Raw genomic sequence first — 23,055 nt, 5'->3', positions numbered from 1 at the left:
TATTTACCCAACAAATACAAGGACAGTTTAGCAATTCAACACCTGCCGCAGATTGTCTCCTTCACCGGAGTCTGCCGGCCTAGGTTCTGGATCCACCGTCTCTCGCCGGTTACAAAATCTTATTGCAAAACCCACATTCTTGGATTCATTTTATACTTTCTCCAATTTCCAGTTTCATTTCATCGTGGTACTGATTCTTCCCTTCTCATACATTTGAAGGATTTTTTTAGTGAGAATCGTACTTTGAATCTGCTGATGCCAATGGATTTTACTGTAATGCAATTGATAGTGATCTGTCGGTGTTGAATGAGTAAGGTCCTAGTGCAATTTGTGGTGGGATTGACCTGTATTTGTGTTCATTTGACTGATTCTTTTTTGCATTCTCAGTCATACTCGATGTTTTCTTGCTCATAGACCTGTATTTTATTTAGTTTTAGATGAAGTGGGATTTGTTGATTTAGGCATTTTTTTATGTTTATAAAGTACAAACAATTGGTTTACTAATGTTTCATGATCTATGGTACTTGTGACGTGGTGGGGAAGTATTGATATAGTTTGTAAAGTTTTGGTGGGTTTTCGGGAAATTTTTTACTGCTATCGTTCAATAATCACTGGACGTTGAGATACGATTCAGAATTTATTTGTTCTTTGTGACTATTATATATGAATGAAATAGCACACAAGCTTTTTGTTGATGATTTGCCATTTATTTGGTTATGAGGCAATGTGTGTGTGCTAGTTGAGAAACATAAATTTTCAAGAATATGTGCCATTGCTACATTGTTCTGATTCTAGCTGAAATCTTCTATTTTCAAACTTGTCCAACCATCAACTTTGTGCTACTTTTTTCCCTTCTGCAAAGTTCAGGAAGATACTTACTTTGCTTTATGTTATCTAAACTTTTTTTTTAGGTTTCTATCATGTCTATAATGCCAGAGATGCTAGCTCTTAAAGATGTCAATAAATTACCTGAGTGTGGGAGGACAAAAGAAAGCTCCTGTAATGGAAACCTTAGAAACCCTCAGGTTGATCCCATAGAGAAAAGTGCTGAAGAAAGGCAAGAGAAGAAGGCTGCTTCTGTGGTTGACACCCTCATTCAACAAGGGGAAAACGAAAATTGTGGAGAAGGGGTGGCAAATTCTGAAATAGAATACATTGAATCTGAGAATCTGGAGGATGTAGAAGATGTGGCGTGTTGTCTAAAGGTAGGGATTCTCTCCTTTTAGACTCTGCAAATGCTTTCCAGTTTTTTCATATAAAGTTCTTGATGTGAATGAGAGTTTCTGAAACGTTTCCGTTGGCATATTTATCCTCGTAATCTGTTGTGGCGAATAAAATAAAGCGTTAATATTTATGTCATTCTCGTGTTCTGATTTTCAGACACTCCTATTGGGACTGAGCTCCAAAGATTGGATTTCGGTGTGTCATGCACTTAACAATGTTCGCAGGTTGTCTATATTTCACAAGGATGACATGGTTGGCATGTTGTAAGCATCAGAATTTGTTGTGTTCTTTGTAGAAAATAACAACTCCCGTTGTTTTGGTTTGCATCTGGTGTTATACCAATCTTATGACTTGTGATTCTACTGATTAGGAATGATGTCATTTCCTTGATAGTGAAGTCCTTGAAGAACCCTAGGAGTGCTGTTTGTAAAACTGCAGTTATGACTTCTACAGACATTTTTAAGGCATATAATGATGATATTATTGATTCGCTGGATCCCTTGGTAAGTCTCTTTATTCCAATCTCAGCTGCTACTTTTATCCTGTAAACTTCTTTATGGGGTTTTTCCTTTTCAAAATGATAATATTTTCCTTGTTTAGCTTGTACAGCTTCTTCTGAAATCTTCACAAGACAAGAGATTCGTCTCTGAGGCAGCTGAAAGTGCGTTAATAGCCCTGAATAATTGGGTTTCTCCTCTTGTATTGCTGCCAAAGCTGCAACCTCATATTAAGAACCGGAATCCCCGAATTCGAGCAAAGGCTTCCATGTGCATTTCAAGAAGTGTGCCACGGCTGGTAAGACATAGGCTGGCAACATCTAACTTTGTGTGTGCTATTTATTTCTTTCCTGCACCAAGAATTGTCCACTTAACCTGATGCCTCGACTTTACAGGGGGCTGAAGGTATCGAAGAATTTGGAATCGATAAACTGATCCTAATAGGAGCATCCCAGCTTAGTGACCAGCTTCCTGAGTCCCGGGATGCTGCTCGTATGTTGTTGTTGGAGTTGCAATATGTATATGAGAAATCTCGTATCCTGGAACCAATTGCTGCTGTATCTGATAAACCCGTTGCAACTTCGTGGGAGCATTTCTGCCAGTCGAAGCTCTCACCTTTGAGTGCACAAGCTGTCCTTCGTGTGACCAGCATTGCACGGGAGGGAATTGTTTTGCGTTCATAGCATCTAAGTAGGTGCTTCACGCCTGGGAGATATGTTTGTTTTATTTTGTTTTGTTTTGTTTTGTTTATTGAATTGGGTAGTAGTAAGGTGATAATTTTGAGTTAAGAATGAAATTTGTGGCTCGTACCATCTTAATGGACCAAAAACGTACACTTAAGTATTCTTTTACTAAATGTAACCCTTTGAGATTATGATGTGTCACGTTGCCTCCAGGTTTTTATGTTTCGTGGGGTTTTCAAATTATATATTGGTGTGGTTTGAGTATAGATTGATGACTGTTAAGTTATATATGCTGGGTTTATGAGAAGATTATATATTCAAAAGTCAGAGAGTAATCGAGACAAAAATATACATGCCTTGAAATTAATGTTCTTCTTTTCAAGGCCAAAACAATATACACGAACTGTTATAATAAAATTGGATTGGGTTAAGATATTTTTGATGGAGTCAAATTCCAATTTGGACCCTTAACCCATCGTCAAAAAATAAAAAATAAAAAATAAAAATTAAAAAAATATTCCTATAAAAAAGTTGATGTATTAATTTAATTGTGTTTGGATCAAGTGAAGCATCTGCGATCTACATGTCCGTATCTGTAATAGCAATACCATGCTTAAATGCTTTCGTACTAGTTGCCAAAAAAAAATCTCGTTTTTTATATATAAGTTATTAATAAAACGATATTCTTTTAATTTAAATTAATTTTAAGTCTAATTATCATTAATAAATTCAATTAGTATTTTCAAGATTTTTTTTTAAAAATCATTTATATTTTTACTTTAAAATTATATTATGATAAATAATTATCAACCAAAATATACAACTGATTTTTTTAGCATATCGATAAAAATATAATAAATAAATATATGTCACCGAGTTTTTAACGTGGAAATTATATATAATGAAAAGACAAATCTTTTGGAAAAAAATTGATGGGTCTGATACGACAACGTATGAAAATCTCATTCATTCTTTATTTACGTCATGTTAAATATTTTCTCGAATTCCAACATATCAATACAAATTTTGAAAAATCTCACTTATCAGTTATTTATTAAAATTTCAAATTTGTTATGTTATAAGAAATATAACATAAAAATAAAAAAATACATTAAAAACATTTAAAATTTTAATGTTCATCCTCCTGTTTAAAATTATTGGCTACGTCCGTGAATTTTGAAATAGTTTCTTTTTCAAAAAATTTAGTTTGATCAATATTTTTATTATTATTATTATATTTTCGGATGATAAATATTAGTAATTACGTTATTATATTTAAGAAAAAAAACCATCGAGCTCGAACATATAACAATATAGGGACCATTTTATTCTTTATTATAATTATAATTATTATTTTTTTATGAAGATGGAACTCGTCGCCGTCCCGTATCATGGATGTATAATGGTTAAATTCTGGATAAATTTGACGGGCTAGAAAGTGTTCAAAACAAACCGGGTGTACTTTACCATTCAGCCCATCCTACAACCCAGATTGGACTTTGTAAATAACTGGGCTAGCCCATTCCCAAATATGACCCACCCATTCATAGTTATACCAGAAATTGGATAATGTTCAAATTTGAATAATTTATTTTTTAGGGTTCAATCTAGTTCTCTCCTAACTCAGCGATTCCAGTAATGACGCCTCTCTCCCAACTCAGCGATGACATCGTTCGCGACATGTCCATCTCAGCTCTTTTCTCTGATTTCGTCTGTTCTATTTTCCCTAATTTGTTAGCTTTTTACCTTAAATAAGTGAAAATTTAGTCTTGATTTTGTGGAAGTTAATCAGCTTATCGATTTAATTTCCCGTGGAGTATGTGTTGGTATGAGCATGTTAGGGAGAAAAGACAATGCAGATGTCAACACTTTAGTTGATCGATTTTTGTATCATTGTATGTGATTCAAGGGATGTTGGGTTATGTTTAATTGTACGTTTATCTTTATATGCATTGAATTCTTATTAAGTGTTGGAAATATTTGTTAAACAATAGTCTTTTTCAGGGTGGAAAAATTAATTGTCTCGATTTCCATCGGACTGCTGATTTATTGGTAACATCTTGCGACGATGATTCTGTGCGATTCTATGATATTTCAAGCGCCAAGTTAGACCTCCTGACTCTTTCCAACACGGGTCTCCGTGTCTCCCATTACATTTTGATGGATTTTCATAAAATGCAGATTGCTAAAGACAACATATCATACAAAACATGGGGCTGATAGAATCTGTTTCACTCACCACCCAAGTGCTGTTATATGCTCTTCAAAACACACTTTGGATTCTGATGAAGGTGGTTGGCCTCATCTATATTTTGATTATCTATCTGATAGATATCATGACCAGGTGGTTCTGATAGGTTTTTATCTATGTTTTAGCTCCAGAATCGTTGAGGTATCTGTCTATGTATGACAATCGGTGCCTTAGGTACTTTAAGGGACACAAAGGAAGGTATGCCTGCTAGTTTATCAAAAGTGCTTCGATGGTGGGGACATTTTCTAATGATACTGATTACCTATCCTTCTATAAATTTACTTCTTAAAATGTAGGGTTGTGTCTCTGTGCATGTCCCCGGTCAATGATGGTTTTATGTCTGGTTCTCTGGATCATAGTGTACGAATGTGGGATCTTCGTGTGAACGTTTGCCAGGTTGATTTTCCGATTTTTGTTTGTCCCATTGATAATAGACTGTACTTCACAGTCATTTGCACTATGAGTTATATGCAGCATTATAGTATATTTGACATGGTAGTTTTTTTAATTTGCCCATTCAAAATTTGGTTTTTTTTTTTTTGGGTGTCTTGAGGAAATAACTTGGACCATTTTGTTGTAAATGGAGTGTTATTTCTCTTTGTACTGGCCGGAGAAAGTTGGCTGAAATTTTCAAAACTATATTTTTGGCGATAGAGACAGTTCAACATAAATTTTCCCACCAAAGTAAAAAGAATGCTATAGGATCCTTGAAGCATGCCCCAACTCTTTTTTTTTTTTTGGGATCTGATGTGTGCTCACTAATGTAGTTTTCAGGGAATGTTACATCTGCGGGGTAGGCCTACTGTTGCTTATGATCAACAGGGGTTGGTCTTTGCAGTAGCTATGGAAGGCGGAGCAATTAAATTATTTGATTCCAGATCATATGACAAGGTTTGATCTTTTGAAAAAAAAATATCACTTAGTTGTCCAAATTATGTAGATTGTTGCTTTTATGTAGGGTCCGTTCGATACATTTCTAGTGGGGGGTGATACTGCTGAGGTTTGTGATATTAAGTTCAGCAATGATGGTAAATCAATGCTTTTGACAACAACTAACAACCATGTATATCTCCTCGATGCTTATCATGGGGAGAAGGTAACTTTTGTTATGGATGCCTGTTTTCAACTTGTCATTACTGCGGCAAAATTTGCAAAGCCATTTTTAATTGTGGCTGTTGTTCCCATGTTGCAGAAATGTGGATTTAGTATGGACTCTTCTGTAAATGTGACGATAGAGGCAACTTTCACTCCTGACGGCCAATATGTGCTTTCTGGTACTGTTATTGTAAATTCAACTCCAAATAATCTTTTTACCTCTAATCTTCGTATGGAATGTTCCCACCAATTCTTTTGTCCAATTGCCTCTTCTGGAGTTGCTAATTTTGGAAAGTGATTTTTTCATGTTGGTAATCATATTCTGTTTGATATCTTTTGAAGTTGATCTCTTTATGACCTCAGTAGATTTTGTTTGACTCTAGTCACAAGTTTAGTTAAGACAAAGGCTACTGATGATAAAGCCCTAGATCAGATAAAGGATTCTGATGAGAAAGCCCTGTCTATTAATGTATGAGTCCGTGAATAGAGATATGGCCCAAGTATTCTGGATGAATTTATCAGTAGAGTATGTTTTAACTGTGGAACGGATTTGTTTTCATTGTCACAAGATTGTTAGCTAAATCTTCGTATATAATGATGTATGATGATGTATAGTGTATACGATGAATCAAGAGATGAAATATGTTTTCTCTTCCTTCATGCACGATCTTCCTTTCTAATTAGTTTGGTCACAACTCTCAGCAATACTATGTCACTTATTCCAGTGTGAAAGTTGAATTACCTGCCCTTCTGATTATTGTCAAGTTGTGATTCCTTTAAGGATTTGTTTTTGACTTTATGTTGCGACTGATTATTTTCGAGTTTGTTCCAGGCTCAGGGGATGGAAAGATACATTCATGGAACATCAGTGATGAGCCTAATAAGGTATTGGCCACCCCATCCCTGGTGTTGAAATTCCCCATCCCTGGTGTTGAAATTCCAAACGCTCTTTGCATTAACAGTACTGCAGTATTAGTAGTTTAATGCTATTTAGAACATAAGCAGGACAAATACGTGGTGATATTTTTCACAGTCCCTGATGAAAGCTCAGTTCTAGTGTATTTGCGGATTTGTGAATGAGTCGTCAGTCCAGGATGGCCTTGTTCATTGATCAATCAGTCCAGCCCACTTCACTATGTATTAATTCATGCCACAAACTCTGGTTTTTGAATGTGTATTTGTTATTAATTTGTATCTGATTGCTGAGCGAGTGAGCAAAATAAAGAGGTTGAATTACTAGTTTGTAACCCAGGATCAGTGTGTAATTTTAAGACACCTCATTCCGTATCTTGTGGATTTGAGCAGGAATGGTGGTTGTGTTTGCACAGGTAGGGTGCTGGGATAGCTACATAGGAGTTCCAACATGCCTGAGATGGGCTCCGCGTAGAGCAATGTTTGCCGCTGCATCATCGGTACTCAGCTTCTGGATTCCAAGTGAAGAAGGCAAACCACCGGTGGAACCACTATCTGAAACTTGACATCAATAACTTCCTACACATCACTCTTGTTTTATTTTTGTGGATGGACTGGTATGTTCTTTATTTTGCGTGGACTTTCTATTCAATATGGGCCCTTCCTATTTTATTTTTCTTTCACTGATTCGAATATTCGTCTAACTTGACATCTCGTGGCCATTTTTTCCCTCGGAGTAACCAGTTACCAGTTGTCCAATTGCCTTGATTTACATTGACGATTACGGGCCACAATAGATGGCTATGTGAACATGGCCCCTGCTTTGGTTTCAAGGGTTCATTTCAATATATCACCTTTTCAAACTACATATTTAATTTCTCAAGAATGATCAGTTGAGTTAATGCCACTTGTTAAATTTAAAAGATCACAGAAAACAAGACGACTTTATTATGTTCCATTGTATCACATTTTGCACAAATTAAAGATAACACATACAACAGTAGCTAACAAATAAAAGCAAAATGAGAAGAACCAAGTCTTGAAACACAGTGCAACAGTCGCTAACAAATAAAGGTCAATCGTGCGCCATTTTACTTTTAACCCACTTGTTTGGTCTTCTTCTCTCCCACCTGGAGTGTCGCCTCCTGCGGCCTTTGCTTCTCGTAATCTTTCTGTCTGAACGAATTCAAAACCCACGAAAGGGTTGAAATACCCGTCAACCCACACTGCTTGTCTGAAGAGTTGGGGATGCTTTGGTAATGAAGTTGAGGTGTTGTAAAAAGGGGAGGGGGGAGGTGCAAATGTTGATTAATATACAAATGTTTGTTAAGGATAATTATTAATTACTTGTTAAAATGAGTAATTCTCCTAATTAATGAAATTAACATGGATCATAGATAGTAAGTAGTATTGCACGTTCTCCTGCAAGATCCTCGAAACTTAAATTTATTTTAAATTAATTAAAGATACAAATAAACAGGTCGCTGACTTTGGATTTTTTTGTCGGATTTAGAGAATTAATGACTCTTGTCGAGTTCAAAGTCAAGATATGTTCAATCTACATTTTTATAATTATAAACTTTAAAAAACCTATTGCTATTTAAAATAAATTTTCATGGAGTTTTAAAAATTATGTGATATTATTTTTATAAAAATCTAGAAATTTTCAAATTTTTAACACACGACATTAAAAAAATACAAACATAAAATTTTAAAATATAATAATAAAATGTCGAATATAATGTTTCTATACTGTTTCTATATAGATGTACATCCACGCCACAAAAAATGTAAAAAATATAATGACAAACATGGCTACATAATTTTTTTAGGAAAATTGATTATTCTAGTCTATTTCAAAGTCATAATTTCAAAAATGACCTTCTTTACTACGCATTTTGCATTTTGTCTTATTTAATTAAAAAATCCTAAAATATCATTTCTCTATGAACGCACATGTTCTATTTTCGTGATTTATTTGTTTAATTATCTATTATTTCTCTTTAAGAGTTGATTTAACATTTGTTCTGTTTTATTTAATTTCTAATATATTAATTTTTTTAATATTACTTACTTATATCAATAAACATATTTTAAAAAAATTATGAATTGTTAGTTTGAATTAGTGCATACGAAACCACCAAGGTTATAATATTTTAATTAGGATTGTTGCTCATCTAAAATAATATAAACAAAATCATCAATCACTATGATTATGAAACGTAATAATTACGTCAATGTGAGTTTATACAAATATAAACAAAAAATCTGATGGTCTCAATTAAATCTCTACTTTATTCCATGCTAACAGTTTATGAGTATGCACAACAAACCTTTAAAAAATAAAATGCATAAAAATGATACTCGACAAAAGAATTATCTCAAATTATCACCACTCTATATCCAAATACATGGAATTTATAAGATTATTCGAGAAATTGCGAAAATTAAAAAAAGAGTTTGAGATAAAGAAATTGATGGTGAATAGAGTTTAAATGATATGGGATATCTATGTAATTTGATATGATAAAAAGACTATTTTGATAAATTAATTTAACTGTAGGCTAAAATTGATTATAGTACTTGTGTGAAGTTTATTTAAGAAAATCTCCCTTTTTTTAATAGAAAATTTAATATTTTATTGTATAAATTTATGAAAAGAACTTGTTTCTAATGTACCAGATGGAGCAATTATAATTGTCTTCTCGCACTCTTCTTCAGTAGTTACATTGGTAGCCTCCTTAATCAGATTTAGGTGGCCATGCCCTCACGATCTCGGTTGGGATTAATGACAGTCCCGTTAATCCAAACAGAACAGTCACCACCAATTCTATCTTGTATTCGTCCAGATCCATCTGATCCATTACATCCTTAAATATTATCTTCACAGGACTGTCAGAATCTACAAATATCTGAGCTATTTCATAGTTGACTATCATGACTCGGTTCGGACCTTACTGTCACCGATTTCACAGTTGTTCATCTTATGACTGAGGTACTTCATTCCTATGTTGGACTCCCCATTAGATCCTCCGCTTCCAAGATCTGTCATGAGAAAGGGACGGCGCGAAGCGAAGATGGAGGCGGCGGCTGGCCTCCCTGAGCCTCGCGCATAAGCTGCACCTCTTCCCGGAGTTTTCTCATCTCTTCGGTAGCCTCGTTCTGATTCGGGGAGGATTGTTTCATTGTCTATGTTCTAACACTTGTTCTACTTTAGCAGTAATCAGTTGGGTGAGGTGCGTAATATCAAAATAAGGCGGTGGTGGATGACGATTATTCTGCTGATTTTGGTCTTGATTGTGTTAGTTGTCCCACATCGGTTGAATAAAATACCTGGGAGTTGCATATATGGACTTGGACAATCACCTCCCTTGAGCTAGCTTTTGTGGTTGAGTTAGGTCCAAGTTCCAATCTTAACATGGTATCAGAGATCAGATTCCACCGTTATGTGTTGAACTGCCCATAGTTGGGTCACCTGTTCTGCCCATAATTGGGTCATTTGTAAACTTCACGCTCCAACTGTTTATTTCTGGGTGTGAGTTGTGTTAGTTGTCCCACATCGGTTGGATAAAATACATGGGAGTTGTATATATGGTTTTGGATAATCCTCTCCCCCTTGAGCTAGATTTTGGGGGTGAGTTAGGTCCAAGTTCTAATCTTAACATGATATCGGAGCTCAGGTTCAACTGTTATGTGTTGGACTGCCCATAGTTGGGTCACCTGTTGTGGAGACCCGGACGCTAATCATCTTCTTAATCATCTTTGGGATTTAATTATCAATTCGGATAAACAGGGTCTAAATTTTTTTTTTTTTTAAATGCGGAAGGTAATGGAATCAATCTATTATACAAACCAGTATAATAATACAACTCTGGTACAACATGCTTCTAGTTCAAACTAATCTAAGGTTTAACTACTAAATTTCAAGTATTAAACCAAGTCTACATCCAAGTCCGGAATCACCACTTTAATCTCGATCTCTCATCATCTTCTTGACCCCGATCTTGTCCCACCTGTTGTCATGCACACATAAAAACAAGACAACAGCCGATACTCCGGTGAGAATAAATCCCAGTATAAAACATGTATACATGCATATACACAATATAAATCATAAAGCATATTATCATGCATAAAATTCATAACAATAGGTTTCATATTCTAGGAAACCAAATCAAATAAGCATGCAGTAACAATGGATTCCATAATCTCTGAAATCAAAATAAAATAAGCATGCAACTCAATTCAATTCATATCTTGATTCGACTCGACTCTAACTCTAGGGATCCCGGTGTGAATAAGACGTCAATGTCTGTCACCTACCCTCCCAATCGGGGTAACTGTACGTCTTATTCCTAGACTTCGGTCCTGTCTGTATCGAATGTCTACAATCGGATTGAATCTGATCCGAAGCGTCGATACCACCGAACGTCTAGTTTAGCAAGTCTGCCAATGACTCTCATATTTCCATGCTTGAATATAAATCTATAAACAAGACATAATCATAATCAAATATCAATAATAAATCTAGTGTGTGATTTAGGGAAACTCCAACAAAGTCTGATTCGAGTCGTATCTCCCGAATTCACATGAATTATACCTTTCGTCGCACAATCTCTGTCGATGTCGAAGTCTCGATGTCAAAGTCGCCAATACAAATCTGAAATGGTATCATCAATGTACATTCTATCAAGCTCTAGTACACTTCAATACACATAGAAATCAATATTTCATTTCAATGCATTTCGACGACATAACGACGGATTCTCGATATACCGATCAACTCAAACAATAAGAATTTCAACATATATCAACCAATCATAATACTCAATTCATAACCAACATAATATACTCGTTAGCATCTCGAAATCTGCAGAAATCGGAATATGTATATGCTGGAAATTGAGAACAATCATATACGATATCATTTCTTCAATCCGTTTACGTTTCTACGATGTACAAAATCTCAAGAACATATATCTCTACTCAAATCATCATTCCTCCAACATATAGATTTCAAAACATGCTGGAAATGAACAATACTTGCATCCCTTTGTAGCACTTGATGAGAGGAGCAATAATCTATGTTTGGATTGAAGTTGGGATGGTTAAATCTTGCACAAGCTAGCTTTGTAGATGAAAGAGCCTTCTCTTTTCTCTCACTCTTTCCCTCGATTCTTGACTGATGGAACTGCTGAAATGAAGACTCATCACAATTCTATATATATATATATATATATATATATATATGCCATGTGTCATCATAAGAAACAAAGGTGACTTTCTCGCACAGGGCACCGCGGGTGCACTTCTCCCGGACCGCGGGTGCGCTTAACTCTCGGCAACCCTATCAATATCCTAGCATCGCCGACCGCGGGTGCGATCTGGTTTGCACCGCGGGTGTGGTTGTACTACTGTAGCAGCACCGCGGGTGCGCTGCTTCTGGACCGCGGGTGTGGTGACCCTACTGTAAAAATGGCCATCTTTATGTCCATGCACCGCGGGTGCGGTGCTTCTCTAGGCGCGGGTGCGCTCATGCTACTGTAATTCTTCCACAATTCATGAGCTCAACCGCGGGTGCGGTCTATATTTCATGCACCACTTCATAATCTCATTTAGTGCTTGTCATTACATGTCATGCATACTCATATCTTCCGAATATCACATCAATGAAGACTAATAAATCTCGAGCCTTACATTTCTCCCCCTCTTAGATCTGAGTTCGTCCTCGAACTCGCAAGTAATCAATTCAGACATATCAGAGGGAATGTATACAGAGTTTAAATCAAAACTCATCTCAATGAATCCATTCTGAAATCTTAATCTCATGACAATTCTGTCTTTCAGATAGTCTCTTTTATGCCCTGTCAACTCTACTGGACTTTCAATAATAGAATAGTCTTTATTCTGAAATATCTTTCTTGTACGGATCTGTGATTCTAAATTGGAATAATAATTCAAGAGCATAATATCATAATACCCTTCGAAATAACTCTGACCGAATCAATCTCATAATACTGGCTATACAACATCTGTATATACCAACCAACAGCTCATACCAAATCAATATCATTTGCCGATATCAAATCTGTTTATCCCAGTCAAGGATATATTAAATTTTCGGCCCCAAATACCCATCGTCATCATCCGACGTTGGCGTATTAAATCTGTCTGGTCTGAGCTATCTTCATTCTCTTCTGAATTAACTACATTTCCTTTGTCATATCTCTGACCGTATCCAACTAGTTATCCAACTGGTTATCTGTTAACTATTATCGTACAATAATTCACACCGCGACAATATGTCATCTCAACTGGTGCTAGCATCCAGCACTGCAGTTCTCTGGATATCTCTCAATATCCGGATAGTACGCTCTGGCTATCTGTCAGTCGGTGGATAATATATGAATGAGTTCATGGTACGTTCTGCCACAATTACAAACTTAATCAAAATCACAATCTGATATAGTCTAGTTCTACATTCTGATCAATCTGACCATTTCTTTGACATCGATCTATGTCATTTGGTCATGTTTGTACGTTATCTGGTACAAACTAATAGATATAGATTGGACAATCTGTCAATCACAATCATACTACATCACAATCTGAAAAGTATTGCAGTGGTCTTATTACGAAATTCATCGAAATATACTCCCCATGTCTAGTCAGAAATATACCAATTCTGTAATAACTCTTCTGATTTCTATATTTCTATCTTCATTTATTGACGGTTCAGACATTTCAGTACAATTCTGCCAACATTTCAGCATAAATTCTGCCATAACTGATTTAATCTGTTTATATCAAAACTATCTGTTCGAATTATCATATATTTTCTGTTACCTGAACGACTACTGAATCCATTTCTGTGCGCTTCTAACCCTATCTGTCATTTCCAATTCGAACTATTTGATATAAACAATCAGTTAATAATATAAATTAAAGAAAAAATACCTATCTGGTATTCGGTTCTGATTGTCGATATCAAATTCTGTTGTACTATTCTGAAACATTTGACATCACAAGATAATCATTCTCATACCGTAAAATCACATATCTGTCACATTGATCGATCATCTGTTCTGATTATTGAAATTAAGCTCTGAACATTCTGATTATATTTCTGATCTACTGAAATTCTCGAATTCAACTCTGATTCGGATTGAACTGTATATAATCTCAACGGTTCACATTGATCTGTATCAAATACGGCTGTAGAAATATGACAATACTCAGGCAGACACAAAACAACAATCGTATACGAAAATCTGTCAATTCAGACCAAACATACATTTCTGACATTTCTGAAATTTCTGACATTTCTGATATGTCTGATATCGGTATCATTCTCAATCACTGATTCTGATCTCAACTGTGTCAAAATCAATCGGTATACTAACTTCAGATATCGCATATTCTGAATACAATCTGTTTCACGCAGAATTCATATCTGAATAATTTCTGTATACAATAATCACAGTTCTCAGAGTATTCAATACAATCTTCAGATATTCGATTCAGTCAATCAGATGTTGTAAGTATATCAAGCTATCATAGATACAACAAGCATGAAATCATCAGAATATCTCTGAACATACTGAAATATGCTACCGAGAAACACTAAATCATATGTAACTCTTGGTCGGTACTCTTCTACTGATCTTTCAATTCTTTCACTTCATTCAGTGACATTCTGCACATTCAATATCATTCTATACTGTATTCTAGTAAAACAAACAGTACTTGATCTCATTTCAATTCTGAAGTCTATCTTTCAATCAGAAGCAAATCCGAAATCTCATCTGGAAAATATCAGCAACTCATACATTATTGGCAAATCTGCCAATTCTAGGACTCGATTTCAGTATGTCTACTGAATACATAAGGATACCATTTGTTCTTTTCTGTATCAATAATCGAGTCATAAATAATACAGATATCAAAGGAATTCTAGGTCTAGAATCCTTACCATGGGATTTCTGTTCATCAACCCTATCTGGTCTGAATCTTATACTCTCCTGAAAGGAATCTATCATAATTCTGTACTTGTTCAGCATATTACTATCAATAATTCAGTCAAATCAGAAATACAAGTACATCATAATCTAACTCGACCTCATTCTCATCTTACTGTAGTATACAATATTTCACAGAAATCTTTGATATCAATCTTTCTTTCCCAACAAGTAAGGGAATCAATACTACCGTACAATCAGACTCAACAGATACAGCATATCTCAATGCAACTCAGTCAAAGATAATCGTAGGGAATGCATTAGTATATATCAATACATATGCAATATAATCATAAAAGAACAATACCTGCCACTTTATCCTCAGGTGTGTCCTATATCTGTTCCTCGGTCTTCTGCTCCCTAAAATCTTCGGGAACTTCTCTGAGGACAAACTCTAGCAAAGTGTCCCGGCTGTCTACAATTATGGCAACTACCAGTCACTCCCTGGCATTGCTCTGTGGAATGTCTCCCTCCGCAAATCCTGCAATACACTCCAGTATAACTCGGGCTGGAACCACTGGAGCTAGACGAACCACTCAGTCCGCTCCCTAACTTCTTGAATGGCTTCTTTCGAGCTTTCAGCAAATCTTGCTTTTCACTCGTACTGCCGCGATCAAATCGGAGAGGGGATTGCTGTGTCTGGGGTTGCATCGCACACACCCTTTTTAGTTGTCTAATCAGACTCGCCTCCGCTCTCTTCGCTCTGCTCAAGGCATCAGCAAAATGGTAAGGTCGCTGCATATTCATCAATGCAACTATCTCTGAGTTCAATCCTCTGATGAACTGATCCGCTACAGCTTCATCATTCCCAACTATATGAGGAGCAAAACGCACTAGAGTAGAGAATTTAGCAACATATCCTTCAATATTCAGTTGACATTGTCTCAAATTCTCAAACTCTGCTTTCTTGTCCTCCCGGTACGAAACTGAGAAAAATCTTCGATAAAATTCAGTTCTGAATATTTCCCACGAAATCACTGTACTTCCCTGTTCTAGCATTCTTTTACTTGTAATCCACCAACTTCTGGCAGTCTCTCGTAACTGGTGGAATATCAGTTTAATTCTCTGCTCATCTGAATAATCAAGTAAATCAAACAGTATTTCTATGTCATCAAACCAGTTCTCACAATCTTCAGACGTCTCGACACCACTCAGAATCGGCGGCTGAAATAACTGAAATTCTTCCAACTGTATTTCCATCTGAGTTTCTGATATATCTATCTGTTCAGTCGAAGTACTACCCCTTTCTGGAATTCTCCGTGGAGGTATATCTGCTTATCAAAATATTAGTACTCAAATACTACAAATCTGTTCCAATCTTTCTCTGATCATCTTACTGCTGATCAAGAATCAAATCTGATTCATACTCAAGAATACATATTACCAATTCAAATCAGATAATTAGATAACACGTATTTCAAAGCAGTAAGCATAATGTCATGCTAGCACACACAATGTAAGTCAACATTAAAATAAATCTCATGCTAGCAATCACATGCAAGGAAAGAAAACTCAATCTACCCCGCTCATTCTCTTCTATCTCAATCTAAAAGATCTATCGCTCTGATACCACCTGTTGTGAGGACCCGGACGCTAATCATCTTCTTAATCATCTTTGGGATTTAATTATCAATTCAGATAAACAGGGTCTAAAAATTTTTCTTTTTTAAAATGCGGAAGGTAATGTAATCAATCTATTATACAAACCAGTATAATAATACAACTCTGGTACAACATGCTTCTAGTTCAAACTAATATAAGGTTTAGCTACTAAATTTCAAGTATTAAACCAAGTCTACATCCAAGTCCGGAATCACCACTCTAATCTCGATCTCTCATCATCTTCTTGACCCCGATCTTGTCCTACCTGTTGTCATGCACACATACAAACAAGACAACAGCCGGATACTCCGGTGAGAATAAATCCCAGTATAAAACATGTATACATGCATATACACAATATAAATCATAAAGCATATTATCATGCATAAAATTCATAACAATAGGTTTCATATTCTAGGAAACCAAATCAAATAAGCATGCAGTAACAATGGATTCCATAATCTCTGAAATCAAAATAAAATAAGCATGCAACTCAATTCAATTCATATCTTGACTCGACTCGACTCTAACTCTAGGGATCCCGGTGTGAATAAGACGTCAATGTCTGTCACCTACCCTCCCAATCGGGGTAACTGTACGTCTTATTCCTAGACTTCGGTCCTGTCTGTATCGAATGTCTACAATCGGATTGAATCTGATCCGAAGCGTCGATACCACCGAACGTCTAGTTTAGCAAGTCTGCCAATGACTCTCCTATTTCCATGCTTGAATATAAATCTATAAACAAGACATAATCATAATCAAATATCAATAATAAATCTAGTATGTGATTTAGGGAAACTCCAACCAAGTCTAATTCGAGTCGTATCTCCCGAATTCACTTGAATTATACCTTTCGTCGCACAATCTCTGTCGATGTCGAAGTCTCGATGTCAAATTCGCCAATACAAATCTGAAATGGCATCATCAATGTACATTCTATCAAGCTCTAGTACACTTCAATACACATAGGAATCAATATTTCATTTCAATGCATTTCGACGGCATAACGGCGGATTCTCGATATACCGATCAACTCAAACAATAAGAATTTCAACATATATCAACCAATCATAATCCTCAATTCATAACCAACATAATATACTCGTTAGCATCTCGAAATCTGCAGAAATCGGAATATGTATATGCCGGAAATTGAGAACAATCATATACGATATCATTTCTTCAATCCGTTTACGTTTCTACGATGTACAAAATTTCAAGAACATATATCTCTACTCAAATCATCATTCCTCCAACATATAGATTTCAAAACATGCTGGAAATGAACAATACTTGCATCCCTTTGTAGCACTTGATGAGAGGAGCAATAATCTATGTTTGGATTGAAGTTGGGATGGTTAAATCTTGCACAAGCTAGCTTTGTAGATGAAAGAGCCTTCCCTTTTCTCTCACTCTTTCTCTCGATTCTTGACTGATGGAACTGCTGAAATGAAGACTCATCACAATTCTATATATATATATATATGCCATGTGTCATCATAAGAAACAAAGGTGGCTTTCTCGCACAGGGCACCGCGGGTGCGCTTAACTCTCGGCAACCCTATCAATATCCTAGCATCGCCGACCGCGGGTGCGGTCTGGTTTGCACCGCGGGTGCGGTTGTACTACTGTAGCAGCATCGCGGGTGCGCTGCTTCTGGACCGCGGGTGCGGTGACCCTACTGTAAAAATAGTCATCTTTCTGTCCATGCACCGCGGGTGCAGTGCTTCTCTAGGCGCGGGTGCGCTCATGCTACTGTAATTCTTCCACAATTCATGAGCTCAACCGCGGGTGCGGTCCTTTCCTTATTGCAGGTGCAGGTCTATATTTCATGCACCACTTCATAATCTCATTTAGTGCTTCTCATTACATGTCATGCATACTCATATCTTCCGAATATCACATCAATGAAGACTAATAAATCTCTAGCCTTACACTCATTCTCCCTATAATTGGTTTATTTGTAAATTTCACGCTCCAGATGTTCATTCCTGGACGTGAGGGGGTGTGTTAGTTGTCCCACATCGGTTGAATAAAATACATGGGAGTTGCATATATGGACTTGGACAATCCTCCCCCCCTGAGCTAGCTTTTGAGGTTGAGTTAGGTCCAAGTTCCAATCTTAACAGATTAATACTTGTCTCATTCTCTTGATTTGGACCACGACCTCTTCCCCGACCGCTATGTCTTCATTTTCCTCTTACCTCTGTTTCTTCATTTCTCACAGACCACACCAATTGATCTTACAAAAAATCTCACATACCTAGGGTTCAGTCCGGTGAGCAGAAATTATTCTTAGAGGCGGGTTGATTCAGAGCCATCCGAGATGCAATTCTTAGATGGAGATGGGCCGAGCTGAATCCTGCACAGACAAACAAACATTAGGGTGTTGGAGATGGTTCCAACGTAGCTCCTACGATATTTAAGTCAATCCAAAAAACAAATTTAAGTGTGAAAAAATAATAGTGTTTGCGTAAACAATGAGTGAATGAATCAAATTGAGTGCCTGATATTTATAGAGTTCAGATTAAATAACTTGTATGATAAGTATTCTAGCAAAGAAACTCTTTCATATGGAAAAGACTCTGGTAAAGTAAGTTCTCTGAAATACTAGATTTGTGCCGATTTTAACTTATATTTGGTAATTTATAAATTCGAATGGTGTATCCAGATTTCTTTGGGATTGATTCTTTATTACAGATGATAAATTTAGAGTTTTGTATATGTATAACTTTATCTACCGCTATATAAGATTGAGCTCGAGTCTATAACTCATAAGCTCGGCTGCTCGTTCACTCTCGTTCATGGGGATTTTACCGATCAGAGAGTAATTCCACTTCCTAATACGATATTGGATTTTTTGGGTTGACCAAATCATTTTCTAACTTATCATCTTTATAAATGAGCTAATGCATGAATCAGGTCGATTTGACAGTATTCTGGACGGGTCGGGTTTCCGGAGTATCAAATTCCATATATATTTTTTTAAAAAATCACATCCAACCATTTGTTTTTATTATAACATTTAGGCTACGTTTGGTTGGAGGATAAAATTATGAAATGATTAAGAGAGAAATGATAAAAAGAATGATTGAAGTAGATAATGATAAAATAATATTATGTTTGGTATGATTATTAAGAATGTGATAAATAATAATCTTTTGATGAATTGACAAAATTGCCCTTCCACTTTTACGGCGGTGGTGGGCGGCAGACGGTGTGATTGCCGGCCAGAGGCGACGGCGGCAGCGGCGAGAGGAGGGGGTGGTCGGCCACGACGGCCGGAGGAGGGGGTGGTCGGCAGCGGCGGCGGAGGTCGGAGGGGGTGATCGGCGTCGGGAGGCTGAGGGGGTCGACGGTGGTCCGCGGCCGGCGACGGTCGACGGCGTCCGGCGACGGCCGATGGTGGTCGGCGGCGGGCGGTCGGTGGGCAGTCGGTGGAGAGAAGCGGTGGTGAGTTTGGATTTAGGAGAAGAATAAAATTGAAAAAATAGGATGTATTAAGAGTATGATAAATAATCATAGGGGGATGAGAAGTGATTATTTTCTCTCAGTTAATATAATCTAATCATTAATATGATGGATTGACTTGATTAAATAAAAATTGTACCAAACAAGGGATAAAGTGTGTTAAAAATTCATAAATTCAACTTATCACCCCTACCAAACGCAACCTTAAAATAATACTAACCCGTTTATGTTATTTGGGCATTAGGGTTTTAGCCCAGTTTTTTTAATATCGAAATGAACCTAGACATTGCCCCAAGAATCACGACTCCAATCCACAACCTAAGCCTGTCTAATATTTTTTTCAGTTGCCCACGATCCACTCGAGGAAATGCCTCATTAAGACACTTCTCTTACCTTTTTCTCGTTCTTGCTTTTGTTTCTTGTTTTGGCCGTTGAAAATCAATTTTTTTGGTAGAAAATGATTGTTTCGTTGGGCAATGCAATGATATGTCCGAAGCAACAATTGAGTTCACTGCCAGCATCTGTAGTCACAGCTGCTCGCCCCGTTTTTGTTTGCCGCTTTAGTTATGCTAGAGGAATTACGTGCTTCTCTAACGGGAATGCTCATATAACAAATGGATATTTGAAAAGAATGGTTTACTCTGTGTCCAAATATGGTGGGCTGTGGGAAGACCCTGATTATGGAAGCGATGATAGTGAATATGAGGATGCTGCTGCTTCTGATGATGAAAACGAGGACATGCAGGGAAATGAATTGGATATCGAGAGTGACTGGGAGACCGAGGGAAATGCAAAAACTGCTAAAACAAAGAGTACTGCCGACGAATTATCTGCAAGAAAGTATGAGGAGGATCTTGTAAAAGGTTCCTAATTCATTTTTCTTGATATCTTTGTTACTTTAGAACTAATTTCATGGTAATGGTGCCATGTAAATTTACGTTCTCAGGATTTTTTTGAATTCTTGATTTTTTTATGAAAAAGATGGGACTTATCAGTACTCGTCAAAGAAATCGACTTTATTATATGAAAGTGAGGTTGTTTATCCGTTGTGAAATGCGGAAACGACTGAGGCTACACACCTTCAATAATCTTGCAGAGGTTGAACAGCTGCTGAGACCTGAAGAAAGGGAAATTTTGGATCGGAACAAAGCTCCTAATTTAGACAAATTGTCAACTGTAAGTTTGAAGTATGTAAATCAATACTTTTAGCGGCGTAAATTCTATATAATTCTCGGTTTAATGCTTTTTATACGATACTTTTTGATTAAAGGGATGATAATTTTGCTGATGGGCTTGTATTATCAATCCATGAGGATCGGCTTTCATTAGTTTCGTTCTTGTTGCTTTGAAAACGAGTTTCCGATTTCTTAACTATATGGTTCAGGGCAAATGGAAGCCTTTCCATACACTTGCTCTAGCAGGGCAGATCAAGTTCGTGGATGGGATGCTTGAGAATAACTGCGATATGAACTTGGTTGATTTGGTACAAGAATCTTCAAAAGGATTATATTGAATACATGATTCATCCATTTTTTTATTTTGGATTAATACTATTTGTGTACATTGCGGTGTTTTTTTTAGGATGGCATGAGTGCTCTGCATCATGCAGTTGTTGGTAAAAGGGAAGCCGTCATTAGTCATCTCTTAAGAAGAGGAGCAAATCCTGAAGCAAAAGATCTGGTATGATATCTTGTTTCTTTTTACTTTGAACCTAAGCCTGCTGATATTCGTGTGGCCTGCCATTTGTCCGAGAGGTGAGCTGCTGGTTTCCAACGACTTACGCACTGGATTAGAGTCATACAGTAGAAAATGTGTATTGACAGGATGGTGCGACACCCCTTCATTATGCAACTCAAGTAGGGGCCGTGCAGACCGTTAAATTGCTGATAAAATACAAGGTTGATGTGAATATTGCGGATAATGTGAGTGTTGATTTTACCTTCAAATGGTTTGATGTAACTGCTCAAAAGGTTGATATGGATATTGTCGAATTCACACCCATGAGCCTCAAGTTAATGAGGCCTAACTTCAAACTTTTTGTGATCTTCGTAGATGTAGCCAAGAGTAGAAATGCATTTTTGCCTGAATTTAACTTTTATCATTTCAGTTTTGCTCCCTCTCCATATGATCCTTGGCTCACTATTCTTGTTTCAGGAAGGATGGACACCATTGCATGTGGCCATGCAAACAAGGAATAGAGACATAGCAAAGATCCTTTTGGTCAATGGCGCAGACAAAACAAGGAGAAATAAGGTTTTTGTGGGTGGGAAAAACACACACATAAATATATATATATCAATGCTAATATGAAAATTGGAATATGTTCTATTGTTGAGGACTTGAGGGAAAAATGTGTTGTAAATTAAAATCTTGATTTAATTGTGAATAAGCCGTTGGATTTAAATTTGTCCCAGGATGGGAATACACCACTTGATCTTAGCTTGTGTTACGGAAAGGATTTCAAGTCTTATGACATGGCCAAGTTGCTGAAGCAAGTTCCAGCCAACCGAAGTCTATGAAGGCTTTCTTTCTTTGTCATGAATCCGGCTAAAGTTCTTCAGCACCAGAAGGGAACATCAGATGAAATGTTACGAGTGAGAGTTGTTGGCTAATATTGCGAATCACATGACAGAATGGAGAGTTGTAATTTTCCCGAATCACTTGAAAGCAAGTTTTATTGGGGATGATTTGTACTTTGCGGCATCAATTAATCATAAAATAGTGGCCTGTCTGCCATAATTTGACCACAATCATATAAACCATGAAATCATTATTATTTTTATTCTCCATTATTACATTTCAAATGTGTGAATCTATATATATATATATATATATATATCTATATCCTTATAAATATAGCAGTTTTAATTGTGTTTTTACCTTATTGTCCTTTTCTTCTTCCAACTTTTTAAGTATTATTATTTATTTATTGTCCTTTTCCTCTTCCAACTTTTTAAGTATTATTATTTATTTATTGACTTATAAATATAGCACCTCATTGCCCTTTTAGTAATTGTGTTTTTACCTCATTTTCCTTTTCTTCCAAAATATTCAAACACTTTAATATCCCAATATTTTAAGTATTTACGTATTATTATTTATTAATGCACTTTTACTTTTTAAGTATTATTATTTAATTATTATCCAATATTTTATTTTAAGTATTTAAATATTATTATTTATTAATTGTGTTTTAATAATAATAGTAATTATTAATTAATTATTATGTAATTATACGATTGGCTTCCCTACACTGTAAGAGCTTTCTGTTTTTCCTACAGTTTCAGTATTACTAATTA

The 23,055-nt window shown here is 36.2% G+C and overlaps 3 protein-coding genes across 8 annotated transcripts; all 3 read left to right on the top strand.

Annotated features, from left to right (window-relative positions):
• Window positions 1–2: 2 nt before the first annotated feature.
• Window positions 3–2,605, top strand: LOC142523197 (uncharacterized). Of its 3 annotated transcripts, none has more exons than XM_075626861.1 (6): window positions 3–187; window positions 937–1,205; window positions 1,381–1,487; window positions 1,595–1,727; window positions 1,825–2,019; window positions 2,117–2,605. In XM_075626861.1, exons 2-6 carry the CDS (start codon window positions 939–941, stop codon window positions 2,402–2,404), a joined length of 990 nt encoding a protein of 329 aa, XP_075482976.1. In that variant the 5' UTR covers window positions 3–187; window positions 937–938; the 3' UTR covers window positions 2,405–2,605. The 3 variants fall into 3 exon arrangements, with proteins under 3 accessions (XP_075482976.1, XP_075482974.1, XP_075482975.1); XM_075626859.1 differs by having other exon boundaries at window positions 912–1,205; XM_075626860.1 differs by lacking the exon at window positions 3–187 and adding an exon at window positions 293–310 and having other exon boundaries at window positions 912–1,205.
• A 1,365-nt stretch (window positions 2,606–3,970) lies between these two features.
• Window positions 3,971–7,405, top strand: LOC142522783 (protein ANTHESIS POMOTING FACTOR 1). The gene is made up of 10 exons (XM_075626320.1): window positions 3,971–4,114; window positions 4,409–4,509; window positions 4,586–4,695; window positions 4,781–4,853; window positions 4,952–5,051; window positions 5,430–5,546; window positions 5,614–5,751; window positions 5,848–5,929; window positions 6,583–6,635; window positions 7,079–7,405. Exons 1-10 carry the CDS (start codon window positions 4,043–4,045, stop codon window positions 7,226–7,228), a joined length of 996 nt encoding a protein of 331 aa, XP_075482435.1. The 5' UTR covers window positions 3,971–4,042; the 3' UTR covers window positions 7,229–7,405.
• A 12,588-nt stretch (window positions 7,406–19,993) lies between these two features.
• Window positions 19,994–22,532, top strand: LOC142522207 (ankyrin repeat domain-containing protein EMB506, chloroplastic). Of its 4 annotated transcripts, XM_075625392.1 has the most exons (7): window positions 19,999–20,619; window positions 20,853–20,932; window positions 21,141–21,239; window positions 21,338–21,436; window positions 21,580–21,678; window positions 21,911–22,009; window positions 22,171–22,532. In XM_075625392.1, exons 1-7 carry the CDS (start codon window positions 20,214–20,216, stop codon window positions 22,273–22,275), a joined length of 987 nt encoding a protein of 328 aa, XP_075481507.1. In that variant the 5' UTR covers window positions 19,999–20,213; the 3' UTR covers window positions 22,276–22,532. The 4 variants fall into 4 exon arrangements, 3 of the variants coding, with proteins under 3 accessions (XP_075481505.1, XP_075481508.1, XP_075481507.1); XR_012814413.1 differs by having other exon boundaries at window positions 19,995–20,619; window positions 21,580–22,009; XM_075625393.1 differs by lacking the exon at window positions 21,580–21,678 and having other exon boundaries at window positions 19,997–20,619.
• The last annotated feature ends 523 nt before the right edge of the window (window positions 22,533–23,055 follow it).

This window comes from Primulina tabacum, chromosome 13 (genome assembly GCF_025594145.1).
Source record: "Primulina tabacum isolate GXHZ01 chromosome 13, ASM2559414v2, whole genome shotgun sequence".
Classification (NCBI taxonomy): domain Eukaryota; kingdom Viridiplantae; phylum Streptophyta; class Magnoliopsida; order Lamiales; family Gesneriaceae; genus Primulina; species Primulina tabacum.
This window is presented reverse-complemented; position numbering and strand designations above follow the sequence as displayed.

Excerpts from the sequence above, each read along its gene's own strand:
- LOC142523197 (XM_075626859.1), top strand. The coding sequence starts at position 921 with ATGTCTATAATGCCAGAGATGCTAGCTCTTAAAGATGTCAATAAATTA. Across the intron at positions 1,488-1,594 it reads GATGACATGGTTGGCATGTT|GAATGATGTCATTTCCTTGA; the intron begins GTAAGCATCAGA and ends TCTACTGATTAG. Across the intron at positions 1,728-1,824 it reads TTGATTCGCTGGATCCCTTG|CTTGTACAGCTTCTTCTGAA; the intron begins GTAAGTCTCTTT and ends TTCCTTGTTTAG.
- LOC142522783 (XM_075626320.1), top strand. The coding sequence starts at position 4,043 with ATGACGCCTCTCTCCCAACTCAGCGATGACATCGTTCGCGACATGTCC. Across the intron at positions 4,115-4,408 it reads CAGCTCTTTTCTCTGATTTC|GGTGGAAAAATTAATTGTCT; the intron begins GTCTGTTCTATT and ends AGTCTTTTTCAG. Across the intron at positions 5,547-5,613 it reads ATTCCAGATCATATGACAAG|GGTCCGTTCGATACATTTCT; the intron begins GTTTGATCTTTT and ends GCTTTTATGTAG.
- LOC142522207 (XM_075625390.1), top strand. The coding sequence starts at position 20,214 with ATGATTGTTTCGTTGGGCAATGCAATGATATGTCCGAAGCAACAATTG. Across the intron at positions 20,933-21,140 it reads ATTTAGACAAATTGTCAACT|GGCAAATGGAAGCCTTTCCA; the intron begins GTAAGTTTGAAG and ends TATATGGTTCAG. Across the intron at positions 21,240-21,337 it reads ATATGAACTTGGTTGATTTG|GATGGCATGAGTGCTCTGCA; the intron begins GTACAAGAATCT and ends TGTTTTTTTTAG.